Here is an 18,597-nt window from a genome sequence, read left to right on the forward strand (position 1 = left end):
AAGATTCTACTGACATGAGTGAGTAGCTACAAGCAGCAGTAGGAGCAAAGTCTCCTGGATAAGCAGTTCAGATTTTCTGGGCACAGAACAAGGCTCACTTATATTGGACAAATCATGCTTCTGCCTGGGCCAGTGGACTCCAAAGTGAGTTGTATGTCGCTCAAGGGGGTGGCAGCACAAGACGAACCCATGAGATGAGGAGGAAATATATAGAACATTTTTTTAATCTAAAAGCTTTATATTGTTTAATACATGGATTGACAGCTGATTATATGGGAGGCACCATAGAATAGTGGTAAAAGCAAACTGTCGAGCCAGTCTAACCACCAGTGGTGGTTTAGCCACTTAACCACCATTGACCTTGTTCAAGTTACTTAACCTTTCGGTGACTCCACTTCTGCACCTATAAAATTGACAGTATAATAAACCTAACTCATAGGGCTGTTATGAAGATTAAATGGGTTAATATTCATAAAGCACTGAGACCAGTGCCTCATGCAAAGTAATCACTATATAAATGTTAGCTTTATCATGTCACATGGTCACATACAGCACGTCAGCTGTCCTAAAGGGATCCCAGAGGAAGAGGGGGAGCTGCACTGAATGAAAGGGTTTTACTGGTTCATTGACTTTCAGAGAAGTGACGAGTATTACAGCATCCAAGGGTCTGCTTACAGGGATTTTTAAATTATATTTTCTAGTTTTAGGTAAACTAACTCACAAAGTAGACAAGTGGCTTAATCCGATTTCAGCAAAGGATTAAAGATAAAACCATTATCGCAAACAGCTACAAATAAGAACAAAATGACAGGGGTGACAGCACTCCTATTCTTGGTAAAAAGCTCCTGTTTAGTCATTAGGAAGGAAAAACAAGATCATCTATTCGGAGAAACAAAAAGACGGCCAAAAATGTTAAAATATCAAGAAAACTATGCATTAAATATGTACAATTTTTGTCAAAAAATAAGTAAAAAAATAAAAATATGTGAATATGAATTTATACCTCTATCAATAATAATTCTCAACTCAAATATATATATTTTTGGCCTTGAGATACAGGGTCCATACTCCCTATCTGAAACTCTTGGGGCAGATGTGTTCAGAATTTAGAATTTCTCAATTTCGATTTTTTCAAGTTATTACAGTGCCTGTGCTGTATATTACTAACACTCCCCTAGTGGGATCTCAGGCAGCATCCCATAACCAAACGCATTAACATTTCTGCAGAGAAAAATATAAACATTCACACTAAATAGGATAAATGAAAATCATAAATAATCATTTTTGGCAACATCTATTATATATTTGCTGTAAATCGTTATTTACACACTATCTTCAGGCCCCAAGGAGACAAAAATCCATAGGACTTAGTGATTTATTATTCATAGGAGCTGAAGGAGAAGAGGAAGACGCCTGGGTTTCTGGTTTGAACAATGAGATGGGAGGTGGAGTCCAGCACTGAGGAGCAAGATTAGGGGGTAAGATGATGAATCCAATTCCAGGTACATTGCTTTTGGGGTACCTGGGAGCCATCTGAGGGGGTGACAGCTATTCAGCAGCTCTTGGATGCAGGGGAGAGGCGCCAATCTGGAGTCATTGGCCAGGACAGTAATCACTTAGGAAGTGTGTGAGGAGTAAAACAATGCAGAGGTCCAACACTGAAGGGATGAGAGGAGGTGGTGGAACTGGCAGGCAAAGGAGACAGCCACGGAGGTAGGAGGTAAACAAGGTGAGTATGAGGTCACAGAATCAAGGTCAATGAAGATACGGAGGTCTGAAAAGCACCCCCGGATTTGGAGACCTGGAAGTCATCTGCTGGCTGCTTTAGTGACACCATTTTCAAGGGAGGGGTGTGGGTTTCGAGTGGGTTGAAAAGTGAATGTGAAGTGAAGAAATGAACCCCAAAGTGTAGGCAACCTTTTCAAGAACCTGGACTATGAAAGGAAGAGAGAAAGAGGGTCTTAATTGTTGGAGAACCAGGGTTGAGGGGCGGGGTCTGTTTTGTTTTTAGATAAGAAAATTAAGTACATCTCAAAGTTGATGGGAATGAGCCAGTAAAGAGGGACAGTTAAAGACAGGAGAGAGAGAGGATAATGATTAACACAAGTTTCCTGAAATGAGCGGAGAGGCTGGATCCACAGTGGAGAGGAGGGTTGACCTTGTACCAGAGGAATGACACCTCTCCTCCGGTGACAGCAAAGAAGGGGGAGAGGATGGGACGATGCCTGTAGGTCTACATAGATTTCAGTGGGAGGGCGAGGGAGCTCACACCTGATGGCTTCCAGCGACTCTGTGTGGTCAGAGGCAAAGTCAGCTCTGAGAGTTAGCCAGGAGTAGGTGAGGTCCAAAGAGAAAGCAGGAGGTCTAAATGAGCTATTGTGGGGAACAGGAGCAGAGCCGACCAGGGTGCCTTACTGGGTGGCATGGTGAACCCAGCTGAGAGGAGAGGCATGACCCACCACACTGGCCCCAGTGTACTTGGGTGTGACCTTCTCGTCCAGCTTGGGTACAGTGGGCGGCTGGCAGATTGCTGGATCCATGCAGAGCTGGGGTGTGGCCTGGCAGGTGCAACGGAAGAACAACAGGGCAGAGGAGTTTATGGTATTAGTAGGAAAGTGATTAAAGGGATGGGCCACAGAATCTAGGCCAGATAGAGAGGTAAGTGCAAGCAGGGAAGTGGCCAGTGGGCAGGGACAGAGTTAAAGGAAGGGGACGTCTTCTAAAAAGAGAATGTGGGTGAATTTGGAGCAAAATACACTTGGAGTTACAAAGATGGCCCAGGTTTGGGCCATGAGGGGGCACAGGCTCAGTAGGGAGGAAGGTAAGAGCATATGTAAGTGACCCAGGCAATCTCTGCCAGATTAGCCTCTTGCCAAGACCAGGCCTGCACCCAGCAAAAGGGAAAGAAAGGCAGAGGAACATGCGGGGTGGAGGGGATGGTGATAACCCCCTTTCCTGTGATTAGCTAGGGCATTACCCAAAGAATCCAGAATTTGAAGAAGTTTAAAAATCTTGCCCTGTAATCTCACTAAGCACACTTCCTTCCTCTAAGGAAGGAGATGTACTCAGCTGAAGGAAGACAGAAGTTACTAAACACGATTTGGGATTTAGCTTTGAACTCTGATCGTACCTGCCATGGATTTGCCATGTGACATAATAATATAATTTTTAAAATATAATGTAATAATAGCTAATGTTTATTGGTGCTTCCTATATGCCAGGCACTATGCTAAGAACTGTATCCATTTCCTTCATTCAATTCTCACAACTCTCTGAGGTAGATACTCTTACTATGTCCACTTTACTGATCGGGAAACCGAGACCTAGAGAGGTTACATGAGTGGCCAGCCAGGTCTGTTTATCAGGACTCTTGACTTTTTATATAAGGATGATAATGCCGTTTGGGACATTATGAGGAATAAACCATAAAAATTATGATACAGTTCATAGAAAATTAAGTTCACTTAAATTCAAAATCATAATTTTGATTGCATGAAGGCATCAATTTGATTTAAAAATTTTTTTAAAATCTCAATACCAACCTATATTTCTCTGAATTAGCATGCACTCCTTCTCCTTTGTGGAAAAATGGCTTCCGCTGGAAACACCAAAGTCAAAACAGTACTTATTCCTCCCCATGTCAAACAAGTGCAGTTGAATACTGTTCTCCTCTCTCCCAAGTTCAGGCTGTTTTCAGCCAGTCGAATGATCGCTTCCCCAGGGTGTCTGGGGGCTTCCTTGAAGACGGCGACCACTCCTTGGACAAAGATGCATGGTGGGGGCAGCACCATCACCTCCACCCCAGACTCACATGTGAGTTCCGGCACCATCACTAGTTTGTATCCAAATTTCTGGGCCAGGTCAATGGGTCCTGTGGAGGTAATGACCGAGTCTCGGCCAAGCAGCTTCAGCACCACAGTGACATAGGCTTCAGGCCCCACAGGTGCACAGCCAAACTCAACCCATTGGCCTTGAGAGAGTTCTGTCCTCTTGCTAGTTCTTATCTCCAGTGGCTGTCCCTGACTCTTTCTTGCCTCGGGAAGACTGTTGGTGAAGATGACATCCACCAAGATGTTGGGCTTGTCCACAGGGAACGGGCACAGTGGCTGATTGGTAAAAAGGCCCACCTGGAAGGTACCTTCTGCTGCCTTGGATGTCCTATTTAAGTCAACGTGAAAGACAGGCCATTCCACCTTGGGAAAGGCACTTTTCTCCCACGAGGGGATGGGAGTGCTGTTGTCTGCTGCTTCTGGAGTCATCATGAACCAGTAGTTGCCAGCCTCTTTGAAGTAGAAGCACTCAAACTCGAGCGTCCCCTGGGACTGGTTGGTCAGAAGGTACTTGGTGGTAACAGTCTGGTTGGTGTCAGCCTCCAACAACAGGACAGATACATTCCTCAGCATCCCATTAGCACCATCGAAATAATGGAAATCCACAGACACCGTGTGGTTGCTTAGCGCTACATGGCCTGGCTCTCCCAAGAGGAGGTATTCAGCTTCTCCAAGAACTGAAATGAAATGGTCAGAAAGGGCTTTAAAAAGGTGTTTTGAGCAGGACTATTGGTGCCATTGAAGAAAACAGCATTTTAGACACAAGAGAAGTCTGAACTGAGCCAAGGATGATGTAAAATGATGCCGAGTGCTTATCCTGGGAGCTGGGCACTGTGCTGCTCCCATTCTAAAGGGGCTTGTTCCTACATTTCATCTTTCATGGTTATGTTTAAAGTAACTAATCAGCGATAAATACTCTGAACTCACAACACTGAATAATGTAATATATTTGCAATGAAAATCTACAGTGCAAGAGTAACGACTCTCAACATAAAAATCCAACACCTCACTTTTCTCACTGTAATCAAATTCTGGTGTTTAAGTATTTGGGGAAAATGGATTTACAGTGAAGTGAAAGAAAGCTTGGTTTAAATGATATAATATAAACTGCTCTAGACTATTTAAAATGTAAGATCCCAAATATACTTCAAAGTTATTATTTTCTGATATTCAAGACAAGTACTTGGGCATTTTCACCAGTAAAGGAACCAGTGCCCTTGGTTTGTATGAGACAGAAGTATTTAAAGGAATAAGAAATGTTGACACTATTCTCCAAGGATCATCCAAGGGGTAGAGTGACCATTTATGAAGTAGCCTGGCTTGCCCTTGACAATTTTAATGACATTACAGTAAGTCCTATTGGCCTAGAGAGAAGAGATGACTACTAGCCCACAAGTATCACTCAGTTAGGATCAATCATACCTTCTTAAAAAAGACCTATCTGAGCAGCTGAAGTAGAGAGTGGAGAAAACAGACACACAAGAATCCTTGTTTCTATTTTGAATCTTATCCAAATACATATCAAAGGAGACAGAATTTGGCAAAGTAATAATCAGCTGGCCCATGGTTGTGGTAAGAAATAATTCTAGACTTAAGGGGCTGCAGCATCCTTTTGGTTGAAAAACAACATATGTATGAATTTGTTAGTCTTAATATGTATACATAATATAATACAATATATTATATTAATAATAATAACATACACATCCTATATGTCCAAAAGACTCAATGTGTTGTTTGGGTTGGTAGTCTTTAAATATACCTTACATGTATTCAATCAATGATTGTTAGACTCAGCACATGAATATATGGGCACATAAAGGTTTGGGTTTGTTTTTTTTTAATTAGTTCAGCATTTTACCCATTTCTTATTTAAGATGAGGTGAAATAAAATACATAAAACTTGGACAGACCTGAATGCTTGATCACCACTTGCTTGGAAACTGTAATATGATAAAGCTCTTTATTTTCACTTAGTCAGTACAGAAGTTGAGGGATACTCCCCTTTGGATGGAGATGACTCAAGTTTGAGGAAGGAAGCTGATTTTGGAGCAGCTTGGATACTGGTTCAGAGCCCACCTGGTAGCTTTTTGGGAATAGGTGGCTAAAGAGACTGCAGTGCTCACCATAGCCCAAGGAAGGAGCTAAGACTGAGAACACATGTCAGATTAATTTGAATCTGATGGGGCAGGATGGTTCTGAGATGCATTTTAAGATCGAGAGGCATACACCCCTTAGCTAACTAATGAAAGCCTACTGTCAAGGACAGAGATTGGCAATGAGGCAGATCAGATTCTGATTTGATGGGCAGCCAGCTAAAGAAAGAGACACACGTGCTCACTTGGAAATGGAGAAAAAAGATACAGTTGATGGGTACAAGCAGTGGCAAAGAGAGAACTTGCTACTTTACTCTAAAACCTTTGTTTTTACAAAGAAGAATACATTCTCATTTGGAAAACTACAGTTTGGTTGTATCATATCCTGACTACTACAGTACAGTCACGACTCGCTTAACAGTGGGGATATGTTCTGAGAAATGTGTTAGGCGATTTCATCATTGTGTGAACATCATAGAGTGTACTTACACAAACCTAGATGGCATGGCTTCCCACACACTAGGCTATATAGTACTAACCTTACAGGAACGCTGTCGTATATGTGGTCCATTGTTGACTGAAACCTCGTTATGGAGTGCATGATTGTAGAGTGTTCTCTATTCTCTCATTTCTTCTCTCTCCATTCCTTTATTGTATTTAAAGTAACTCATGTCTCAATATAAGCATGTTTTCTTTTAAAAAAACTAACTGGTAGCAAGATATTTAATCAACATCAAGTGATATTGATAGAGAAGAAGGGAAAAAATCCAGCTCTATGAAAATATCTCCTTTTCCCTCAGTAGCTTGTGCACTCAACTTCTATGTTCTGCTCTATTTTACACTCATTCAACTTTTATTTTTACATTCCAGTGAGATATTTTGCTCTCAACAATGACAAACATCCTAGCAGATTTTATTTAAATAGAAGACTTTGGTGTCTTTATTTACCATTTCGAAACCAAGGACACTTTTATAATTTTTTGTATGAGGCTGTTACACATAGAACAATCTGTTTTTAAGTAGGGATCAATGATTCTAAAAGAAATGAATCCCAGATTGGTTTTCAGTAAATCAAGCATCTTCTTGTTTAACTAAACTTCTTAAAAAGAAAAGACTAGGGAAGGAGATTCCCCGGACACAATGAACAATATACACTCTGGTCTAAGTGGATATGCCACTGATACGAGACGAGCCAGGATGCTCTGTCTCTTGAATCATAATTTCTTCATCAATTTGAAAACAATTTCCACTCTCATACCATCAACTGCTTAGATGAACTGCTATGAAATATTTCGAAATCATCAAAAGAAAAGAGTATTACATTGTTGAATCTATTGGTTCAGTAGTTGCATACAACTGAGAAATGAACTCTATTTTTTGAGGCAAAAATGCAGTCCCTTAAGAGAACCCAGGGTTGCAAGGATCACAGTCTAAAAGGTACTGCACTGGAGACCCTGCCTTGCCTCCTCCACACAGGGTCGACATCAATGCATTTCTAAACCTCACGCTGATGTTTCTTTTTGACACCTATAGCATTAAGTATGCTCACAATACTCACCACAATCACAGAGCACCACCAACAAGCGATTTGAAAAGTCTTTCAACATTTGTTTCATTCTGATCAGCAAAATCCCAGGTCTTTGGTCTCCTCATGTCCTTTCTCGCATCCAAATTGTGAATTTTTTTTTCAAAAACACCTGAAACCAGAACCTCAAAAAATGGATGGCTCTGTTCAATGTGATTCATAAAATAGTAATCATGAAATGATAAAACCATTCTAAGAAGTCAAATTTCCTAGTTGGTACTGAAAACAAAATAAGGAGGACACTAATTTTTCCCGGGGAAATGATCTGTAATTCTGCATGTCCCTTTTGTTCCGTGATAGAGCACCTGTTAAGAACATTCAGGTATGCCCAACACCAAGATTGTCTTTGCGAGACAGCAAGTCTTTCTCTTTATAGCACATCCTTACATGGAGAGTTTGCTATTATTTGCTTAATTTCATCAAAGCCAATAGCCAATCTAAATGATACATCTGCTAGTCATTTCACAATGATTAATATACTAAATTTTTGCCAAAGTTTCATTGCACTGTGTAGACCTGCCTTGCTTCCACAAATGGGCTTACCAACACTGTCTCTCTTACACAATTGGTGTGTTAGTAGGATTGCTTCATTTCTTAATGCCTAGGAGCTCCATCAAAACTATCAGACCTTTAGAAAAGATACCCAGGGTATTACAATTAAATGAGAACTCCCTGTGACCCTGAGTCCCTTGTTTAGGGCACTGTAAAGAGAAAACACAAACAACAATTATCATCTTCTGTCAGTCTTCCAATACTTGCCGCTGCTGGTATCCGTCAGGAGACAGACGATTTCATGCGGCAATCTTCCCAAAGCACCTAGGAGGGCAGGAAAGACCCTGCTGGCCTGTGGTTCAGAATGACTTGTGGAAGGAGGCACTTTGATATAAACAGACTGTTAGGTGATAGAATAAGATGTAGGGCATTTAAGTGCCACTTTTTTCATACCAAAGTCTAGGAAACTATGGGCTACTAAACATAACCAAATGTATATTTTCTTAATGTTTACATTCCCATTATGCACAGCTAATATATTTTTACTAAGCATATTATATTCCAATATATGTATGTTACATCCCTTTAGATAAGACAGAAATTAATGGAATGTAAAGAATTGATGGAAATAATAAAAAATTCAATGGAAAGAGAACTGGTGTGTCTCCACGAGCTTTTTTTTTCCTTTTGAGGAAGATTAGCCCTGAGCTAACATCAGCTGCCACCATCTTCCTCTATTTTATATGTGGGACGCCTGCCACAGCATGGCTTAGCAAGTGGTGCGTAGGTCCACACCTGGGCTCTGGGCCCTCGAACCCCAGGCCGCTGAAGCAGAATGTGGGAATTTAACCGTTGCGCCACAGGGCTGGCCCAGGAGGTTCCTTTCAGTAGAAATTAGCTGAACAAAGGAAATACTGGACTTCCTCAAAGGGAAGCAGAGATTTGAAGTGTAATTATGCAAATGATTAGAGCTCCCTCCCCTCCCTAACAAAAAAAAGGAAATTCAGTTTTGCTGGAATTAAGCATAGATTGGACCTAATCTTTTCCTTGAGCGGGGATGGGAAACTTGGCCAAAGACAGCAGGTGAGCATCATTGGATCTCCTGGGCAAGTGTGGGTGCTGAGGGCACTTTAAAGACTTCCTTTAAGTCACTGATCCTCAGTAACCAAAGAAAGGAGGAGCAAGGCTGGCCCTGTGGCTGAGTGGTTAAGTTTTCGAGCTCTGCTTCAGCGGCCCTCTGCTTCAGAGGGTTTCTCTGGTTCGGATCCTGGGGGCGGACATGGCACCACTCGTCAGGCCATGCTGAGGCGGCGTCCCACATGCCACAACTAGAAGGACCCACAACTAAAATATACAACCATGTACTGGGGAGACTTGGGGAGAAAAAGCAGGAAAAAAAAAAAGATAAAAAAAAAAAGAGAGGAGGAGCAGGTGATCTGTAGCTCCCAAAAGTTGAACTTGCTTCTCCCAAACTGCTTGCTTCCCCATGACAATCATTTCTTAAAGAAGCTCCTAATCACAACTGATTTTGCAATTATAACACATTTTCCTTCTTTGAAAATGACCAGTAAAACACAGAATTGTGTGATAATCTACATTTAGAGCTGAATGGAAATGGAATTATAAAATACACCAGCCTACCTGAAAATCATAATAAGGATGTTTTTTTAAAATGTTCTCACTTTTGAAAATAAATGCTCAATTTTTACCAGCTCAACCATTAATTTGAAGATATTAACAGAACACCCCAGAATGGAATGGAAGGCTGGATAAAAAGCACTACACTTTTTAAAGAAGATAGCATGCTTCTTTAATTTTCCTTTTTTTACACCTTGCTTGCTTTTCTTCCAACGTGTTCCCAATACACTACTGGCTACTTATGTTTGGCTTGAGAATCATTTTGAGAAAAGAAGAACTTAGGTGTATTTCATACACATTTTAAGATACTTCTATATAGCATTCACATACAAAAACGTTTACAGACAAATTTTAAATGTATCTGTTGTGAATATTCTCAATGGCTAACAGCATCATGCCAAGCTCAGATCCCATGTTTTTGCTGAAACCAGCTAAGAGAAACCCCTACAGGGTCTTCACAGCTGCCGAAAAAGAAAATAAATTACGCTAAAGTCCATGGGACCAATGACTTACCAAATAAAAGGGAAAATAAAAATAAGCAAAGTGATTTTTGACCCTTCTGACAACCACGCACACGCTCGTGTGTGTATATATCTAATAATAATATTTATTAGGAGGAAATCCCTAATTCCAAAGCAGCTCGTGTAAACAGGCCTTATTTATATATTCGATCGGCTCTACCCTGGTCCCCCGGGCTGGACGCAGCTTCCCTAGAAGCTGGGCGCTCCCCACCTCCACTCAGCTTTCCAAAGGCCCGCAAGTCAAGTTCATACTTGGAAATCCAGCCCTGCCCGCGTCGCCAGCACAAAGCCCTCTTAAAATGAGGACTGTTCTGAAATGCTTATATCTCAGAGAGGATTTCTTTTTAGAAAGACCCAAACTTGTTCTGAAACGCTTCGCATCCCAACTGGGACTCAACACCCCGCTACCGTCAGCCTCAGCCCCTCGGCCACACCTGCGCCAGGGGAGAGCCGCGCTCGCGTTAAAGCCGGGACTCCGAGATGCGGAGAGGCACACTTTTCCAAGCGCGTTCCTCGGCGGCAGAGGCTGAGCACTAAGAAGCGAAGGCAGGGGACCGGGAGCGTCCAGGGAACGGGAGTGTCCACCTGTGCTTTCAGGCTGCGGGGAGGGAAGGGGCGGCCGGGTCCGGGCGCACTGCCGGGCCCCGGCGGAGCCACCGGGAGCCCTCGCGGCTCAGCAGCGCCCGCCGGATCGCGGAAGGCTCTTCTTACCTCTCGGGACTGGTGGGCGCAGCAGCCCGGGCCGGGGCGAGCGAGGCGACGAGAAGGGTGGCAGGAAGGAGGCCTCAGGGGCCGCGAGGCAGGGCGTCGAGCATCCCGCGTCCCAGGACTGCGCGCCCTGGACAGCAGCGCCGGGTTCCCGCAGCCCCGCCCGGGCCCGCCCCGAAGGCGCGAGGAGGGCGGCACCCGGAGGGCCGCACCCGGAGGGCGGGGGACCTTGGCGAGCGGCCACGTCTGCCCCCGCCCTCTCTGGGCTGCGCATCCTTTCCTGCCCGCGCCGGGCGAGCGCGCTGCTGGACGGGAAACCCGGCAGGAAACGCTCCTGGCCGGCCAGGGCCTGCGGGAAGCGGGTGCGGAGCCCCGAGCGCGCACACACCCGCAGCCCGCAGGCTGGACCTGGATTTTAAGGACAAGCCAGCAGTCTCCCACCAGTTCAAATTCAGTCACTTCCCCAGCGTCATTTTCTTCTGGGGTAACACAAAAGTCAGTCGTTGAAGTGCATAACTGGTGGGTTGTAAACTTGGTTTCCCAAATGTCATCGAAGAGTTTCAAAAGGAAGCAATTCAGGTAAAGTGCATCTTCGTTTTCTTAGCAGCCAGAAATGGTTGTTCAATAAATCAAAAAGAACATTTAAAAAACTCTAATCCGCATGTGTTAAAGTTGTCTTCTTAAAAGAACACAAGAGGATGGAGTTCACCTTAAGAGCTGTCATTTTCGAGTCCACTGTGAAGTGCAACGCACTTCACCATTTGCTTTTCTGTTACACAAAATACACCACTTGACAGACAAAACTAACGTGTGGTAGTAGAAATCAGAGCACGGTGGTGGCCTCTGGGGAGCAGGTGATGGGAAAGAGGCACCAAGGACCTCTTGGGAACGACAGATATCTTCTATTGTTTGGTGTGCGATTTACATGGATTTTTTATGCATTTGTCAAAACTCATCCAACTTAAGATCTGTGCATTTCACTGTGTAAATTTTACCTCCATTTTTTTTAATGTTTTAAAGATTTTTATTTTTCCTTTTTCTCCCCAAAGCCCCCCAGTACATAGTTGTGTATTTTTAGTTGTGGGTCCTTCTAGTTGTGGCATGTGGGACGCTGCCTCAGCATGGCTTGATGAGCGGTGCCATGTCCGTGCCCAGGATTCAAACTGGCGAAACCCTGGGCCACCGAAGCAGAGTGCACGAACTTAACCACTCTGCCATGGGGCCAGCCCCTACCTCAATTTTTAAAACAAAAAAATACAGCATTTGCAGGTCTTTGAATCTAACTTAATCTTTTAAAAGATGGCACAATTATTCAATTATCAGTTTACCAGAGGTACTAAACTTGCTAAGTATTTATCTTGTCAAATAACTAATTCTAGCAGTATTCATTTAATCTACCCAAAGTTTCAAAAGAGGCTTTAAAGTCATTATCCACTTTCACTACCAACAGAATTATCTAGTCCAATATCCATTCATCAGCTCAAATTGGGATTCCTTTTCAAATGCCACAGTCCCTGGCATTTTCAGTTTTAAAAGCAAAAGCTCAAGGCAAAGAGTGGGCTTTGGAGTTAGATACAGCTGAGATTAATTCCAGCCCTGCCTCTGTAACCTTGGGCAAATTACTTAATCCCTCCTTTCCTTCACTATAAAAGGCATATAATAATGGTTATATTGAAGTTTTCTGGTGACTGGGTGAAACAGTCAGAAAGCAACTTGCTCTGCGTTAATCTTTCAAAGACACTCTCTCCCCAGGACCTCAATCCAGGTACAAGTGGCTGGTTAACGTGCTTGGTCATTTCTTAAATAACAGCTTTATTGAGATGCTTGGTCATTGTTGCCTTCATTAGAATTCTCACCAAACTGTATTACTGTCTTTATTGGACAGTTAAAACAGTTTAATCTTTTCTAAAAGAAGGCACATAGACTTGAAGGGAAAAAAAAGCTTTCAAAAGGACAGCGGTATGTTCTTGTCAGTATTGAACTGAAGCTGGCTGTCTAGATATCCTGAATTCTCTTTATGGGTCAGTGACTGGTCTAATGATCTTGTGCAAATTGTGTGAAAATTGTTCACTATCTCAATAACATCCTTTATACAAATGGAGAGATCTTGTATTTCCCTAGATAATACCCTGAGAGAAAAGCTTTAACTGACTCCTGATTATCAGGGCACAAGGAAGGACACGAATTACCCAGTTTTCACACTGTAATAACAAGATCTTACATGTGTGTTAACCTGACTTTTCTGGAGTGCTTCCCACATCATGGATGTGGCCTGTGTCATGGAATTTGAATAAGATAGTGTATCTCAGACAGGCTGAGCCCTGACAAGTCTGGTTGAGAAGCCCCTTGGGAAGAAGGGTAAAGGACTGATTTAGGTTTGTGAGTCAACTCATGGCACATTATAATCCAAAATTGCTCCATTCAGTTAGTACTTAACCAGGATCTACCTTGTACAATCACTGACTTAGGAGTGGGAATTCAAAAGTTGTGTCATATGAAAGTCCTTGAACTCAAAGAAATCCAATTTCTCTATTTTATTACGGCATCAAGACAACAAATAGAGAGCAAGATAAAACACAGTCAAGTATATGAGACGGACAGTAACTCTTAGGGAGTTTAGAAATAGAGCTGTGTACTGGAAACAGATTTTTCTAGAGCAGGTGGGATTGAGCAAAGCATGATTTTGATTAGTGGGGGTAGGGGTGTGAGTGGGAAGAAGGAACGATGGGAAGTCTGGACAGACAAGGGGAAGCGTCCCAGCAACAGGAAGAGGCACACCTCACGCTGTTCCCGTGACCCAATGCCTGCCACCTACTGACCATCTCTTGGTCCTCGTGAGTCTAGTTTACCAAGCTCTTCCCCTCCCACGGGGCCTTCCCAGGTCCCTCCCTCAAAACGAAAAGCTCCTTCCTTGTCTTCCACAGCGTGGTACCTGTGCCCCTTTCATGGCATGGACTTCCTTCCATCTTCAATTAAGGTTGCTCACATGTCTCTTTGCCCAACCGGGCCACCCTCTTAAGGGCAGGGGCTGTATCTTATTCACTTTTGTATCCCCACCAATGGCCCACAAAGCTCCTCACACAAATTCAGTATGTATTAAAAAAAATGTGTTTTAATTGAAGTGACTGGGAGATAAAAAGTAGGATAAAGTGGAGCCAAATTATAAATAGATAGATACACCGGAGTTAATTCATTCAATAACTATTTATTGAGTCATACTGTGTGCCAGGCCCTGTTCTGGCCTCTGGGGATCTATCCATGAACAAACCAGAGAAACATCTCTGCCCTGTGAGCTTACACTCTAGAAAAATGGATGGGATCAGCAATAAATTTACATAAATTCAACCATCCTATTCAGGAAAAAAAAGGATCCATATTTAAATAGTTTATTGGTGCTGTAAAAGTCTACTGTTGATGTGTAGTTTGTATTATATATTGTACTTACTATATTCATAAACTATTCATCCTCATGTATCACACTACAGGGAATCTAATATAGAGAACTTTATTGGCAGTTTAAGAGATTCTCAAGGATCATTTTGAGCATGCTCGATTTCATCCTTAGGCAGTCTTTAGCACAGTCTTTGAAACCTAACTACCTTATAAGTTGTGACTCTACTGAAACAAAATGAAAACTCTGAGATTGTTGGGCAAAGAAGAACCAGTTTAAGTATTTGAGCATGAGAATGCTGACAATCACGTCTGGTCAGATTTGTCTGGTAACAGGGAATGAGAGACAGTACATTCACATGAACACACAAGGTCAATCAACAGTGGAATTCACATCAGGAATTAGAAGAAAACAGTTCATGAGCCATTTCCCATTCTTTTAAAACTAAAATAGTAAGAGCTTGAGGTCATAAATATTTATAATCAACTCTTGATTATAAAATCTAAACAAAAAAATTGTAACATACTGGCTTATTCTAACTAAAGGTTTATCATTTTCATATATTTTTCAAAGAGTATTTAAAAAGAACGCCAAGAAACATCGTTTTTAAATTTTGCAAAAACTTTACTCTATATACATTAATTCCAATCATTTAATCCTGAAAGCAATCTTCACTTGTACAATGTAAAGAAACTTTTGACAGTATGTGACTAGAAATATCCCATTACCATAAAGCTACAAACAGATTTATGCTCCTAAGAGCAAAGTTAGGGAAGCAAAAATAATAACCACACCAGTGATAAGCACCAAGACAGAACTTTTTTGCACTTAGGGCCTGATTGGCTCTATTTAAACAAAACCTCTACCAACAGAGGACCAAAATAACACCTTATTTGGCAAAAAAAAAAAAAAAGAGAGAGATAAAAATATACATACAGAGGTCTGGAAACAGTGGAGAATGCCCACTTAAAAAATTAAACAATGAAATTATTCATATTTGTCTTTTAGTTAATGTGACATTTGCAAAATATATTCATATGTCACTTTTCTTCTTTAGTTCGCCTTATACAATTCAGGTTGTGCCATGTTTGTTAATGTTGTCACACTACTGTAAATCAATATGGTGAACAATGGGAGTTTGCTGTAATGAATCCGAACCATGAGAGCTAGATCCAGGAGCCCAAACAACCTTAGTTGCAACTCATTAAGCAGTGAAACAGATTATTTATCTTTGTAATTTTTACAAGCCGTAGCCAGATATCATGTGTGTGTGCGTGCGTGTGCACGTGCAAGTATGCCAGAGCAGTGAGAGCACAACTCAGAAGGGAGTGACATAAACAGGCTCACACAAGGACCCAAAAGATTTGGGCAGCCGACACTGAATTTCCCCAAAACAAACCTGAAGCTGAGCAATGGGGGAATTCGGGGATCTGTCATCACAATATAGAATCAGTGACAGATTTGGAGAACAAAGACTAAGTAAGGCAGGATGCCTCAGCCACAACATTCCCATGACACTGGAGGACACAAAGCAGTGACAGCCACTCTTCAGGCAGGGATCAGGGACAGACTCTGCCTGCACTTGGAGGGATTCCCTGGGTCTGCGGCCGAGGGTTCCTGCAAAGGCAAAGGGTCCCCAAAGGGCATCTGCAGTAGCCTCAGGCAGTGGCCCTCCACCTCACTCAGTGAGAATGTCTTAGGGACCCCAGAGTGTGGCCCTGGGTATCCCCTCCTCCTGGTCTCAACCGTTCTCTGGATACAGATACTATCCCTTCCAGAGACTTGGTCAAAAACTATTGCTACCTTCCACTTCCAACTCAGTCTCAGGAAGAGGGTGTTCTGGTCCCCGTGGGGTCCCTGAGTTTGAGGTAATGCCGACATACTGTATGCTGTACCACAGTAACATATGAAGGCAGGCAAGTCCACTTGAAAACTCAAGCAATCTAAATTCAACATCAGCCAGTTTTTGTTACCTCGGTAATACTGTTTGGTGAGATAGTTTCTCCACACAACTTATGATGTGTGGGGTAAAGAAAAAAAATATTGCTAGAATGTGATAGAAATATTTTTAAAAGTTCAATGTTGAAACTCCTTAAGGGAAGGAAAAGGAGACATTTTACTTTTCCACTGTCTATGTTCCTGTCCTTGGCTTCGAGGTCAAAGAGCACCAAGGTTCCTGTTAAGCTAGTTCAAGCTTCTCCCAGCCCCTCCCCTGCACAACAATCCTGGGGAATTCCTGAGCCGTCTGCTTCCCAAATTTGTAATCTTATCTCTGGGCATGTCTACACAGCTCTTTAATTCAGTTTCAAAATCCACAGTACTTTTTAAACAAAATGACATAGTTGCATTCTTTAAATGCCAGCTATGAAATCATCACTTAAAAAAAAGAAAGAAAGAAACTACTCAGATTATATATACGTAAGACAAATAAAATTCTCTCCCTTTTTAAGTGCTTTATTTGGTCTGCTGCAGACATGCGTATGGCTGCTTCCAAAGAAAAGCCCTTAGGAGGAGCTGCTGACAGCATTCCGCAGTTTGATATTTGTTCCAATGTTGTCAGGTTCTTAGACGACACCGTACATATGACTTGCTTCATGAAAACCCCCCAAAATGGGCACATTAGATACAGGAAAAAACCTTATTTATAATTCAGTGAATTTTTCTCACACCAAAATAACACTCTAACCTGTCCAAACATGCAACTTCTCCTTTTCTTCCCCCATGAACTAAATTCCTTTCCTTAAAAAATAGTCAGACTTGAGGATTGAGTGAAAAACTACCATATTTCAAGTTCAACTCTGAGGGTTCTTTACAACTGTAGCATGATTTCAAATTCACGTTGTCATTCATTTTTCTGTATTTTCCTATATTTATCCTAAATAACCTTCCTGGACCATTATATTTAGGGAGAAATTAAAAGGGTTTTATATTATACTGCAAAGTTCCTGTAAATGCTCAGTTTATCAGGGTTTACTCTGAGCTCAATGTCAGACAACCTCTACATGACGCAAAGATACAGACAAGAAGTATTTCAAATACAAAACCCTTAGCTCTGTGTCATAAATAAATGTGGGTAAAATCGCAAGCCTTCCGCGGAATCATCTCGGCAAAGATGGCCCATCTTCTCTGCAAGAAGCAACCTAGAAATCAAGAGGAAAAGCCACAATCATGTGTCTGTTCAGAAACACAAACTACAAGGTGTAATGAAGAGCAAGGACCTTACGTACCGTTCTTTGGCCAGGAGGACAGACATTCCTACGAGCTTGGCAAACTCTTCTGACGTTAGGGATCCCTTTTCTGAAACCTAACAGAAACACAGAGCAGAAAAATGTGATGGTGTGGACCGTCTAGGCGCCAACCTAAGGAGAGCGTCCACCAGTATACTCAGGAATAACGGACTGAATTTCCTACTAAATGTAAGAATATCCACTACAGAACCACCTCTTCTTCACTAATGTTTAATTCTGCAAAAGCTGAAGGACCCAGAACAAACAGAGAAGAGGTTAAAATATCACGAAGTGCATAGTAAAACAGTGCGGGAGTACAAAGGCGCTACAGTAAAGCTTAAAAAGAACTATTGGCTATTCTAAGAAGGAACATACGACAAATTCTAATTGAGTGCATATTACACGCTCCACTGAGGACCCTTATCTACAGATGTAGTTTAAAATATGTGGTAGAAATACCTATAGTCTTGGGATTTTCATCTAGCTTAAAATTAGAAGCATAATAAATATGAGTTATTCAAATTATACAGGCTCGCCGCAGAGGCTATGAAGGCAGTAATATTTCAAATATCCTAATGAGTAATATTAGCAGTTTGGCCAGCAAAAGCCATCTAAACTACAGTTGCTTTTCATATTTTTTGAAGCAATTATTTCACAAAACAACTTGTGATGTTTTATAATGCTGCTTATGTGGGTGTTACTGAAAGAAAAAGTTCAGTCATGGGTAACATTCTGATTAACAGAGTTAAGAACCTGTTCTCAACACTGGGCATCAAATGAAAAGAGAACGCCTCACTAATTCTATCTCCTTACTTACAAGACGTTACGAGTATCGGTAAGTTTCAAAAAGCTTTCAAAGTATAATTTTGATTACTATTTATTCATTAATGATAAACTGTTTTTAATTGGGTCTTCAAATGTTACTTTTTAGTAAAGTTAAATCCAAAAGGAAATCCTGTTTCTCAAGTTGCTAAGCATCGCGTCTTGGTAGCAAGCCCTAATAACCAGAGGAAGCCGGGTTCACATACTGTCTCCAAGGCTGAGGCCACCATTTCCTCTTCCTTGTGGGCCTGAAGCTCAATTACCATGACGCCGCTGTCGAAAACTCG

General features: G+C 41.9%; 1 protein-coding gene across 1 annotated transcript; it reads right to left on the minus strand.

Moving 5' to 3' along the window:
- Nucleotides 1–3,542: 3,542 nt before the first annotated feature.
- On the minus strand, nt 3,543–18,576 carry LOC139043688 (thrombospondin type-1 domain-containing protein 1-like). Its single transcript, XM_070503605.1, has 5 exons — nt 18,517–18,576; nt 17,489–17,565; nt 17,349–17,401; nt 10,874–11,278; nt 3,543–4,507 (listed from the first exon to the last, which is right to left on the minus strand). Exons 1-5 carry the CDS (start codon nt 18,574–18,576, stop codon nt 3,558–3,560), a joined length of 1,545 nt encoding a protein of 514 aa, XP_070359706.1. The 3' UTR covers nt 3,543–3,557.
- Between the last annotated feature and the right edge of the window lie 21 nt (nt 18,577–18,597).

The sequence above is a fragment of the Equus asinus genome, unplaced genomic scaffold (assembly GCF_041296235.1).
Source record: "Equus asinus isolate D_3611 breed Donkey unplaced genomic scaffold, EquAss-T2T_v2 contig_317, whole genome shotgun sequence".
Taxonomy (NCBI): domain Eukaryota; kingdom Metazoa; phylum Chordata; class Mammalia; order Perissodactyla; family Equidae; genus Equus; species Equus asinus.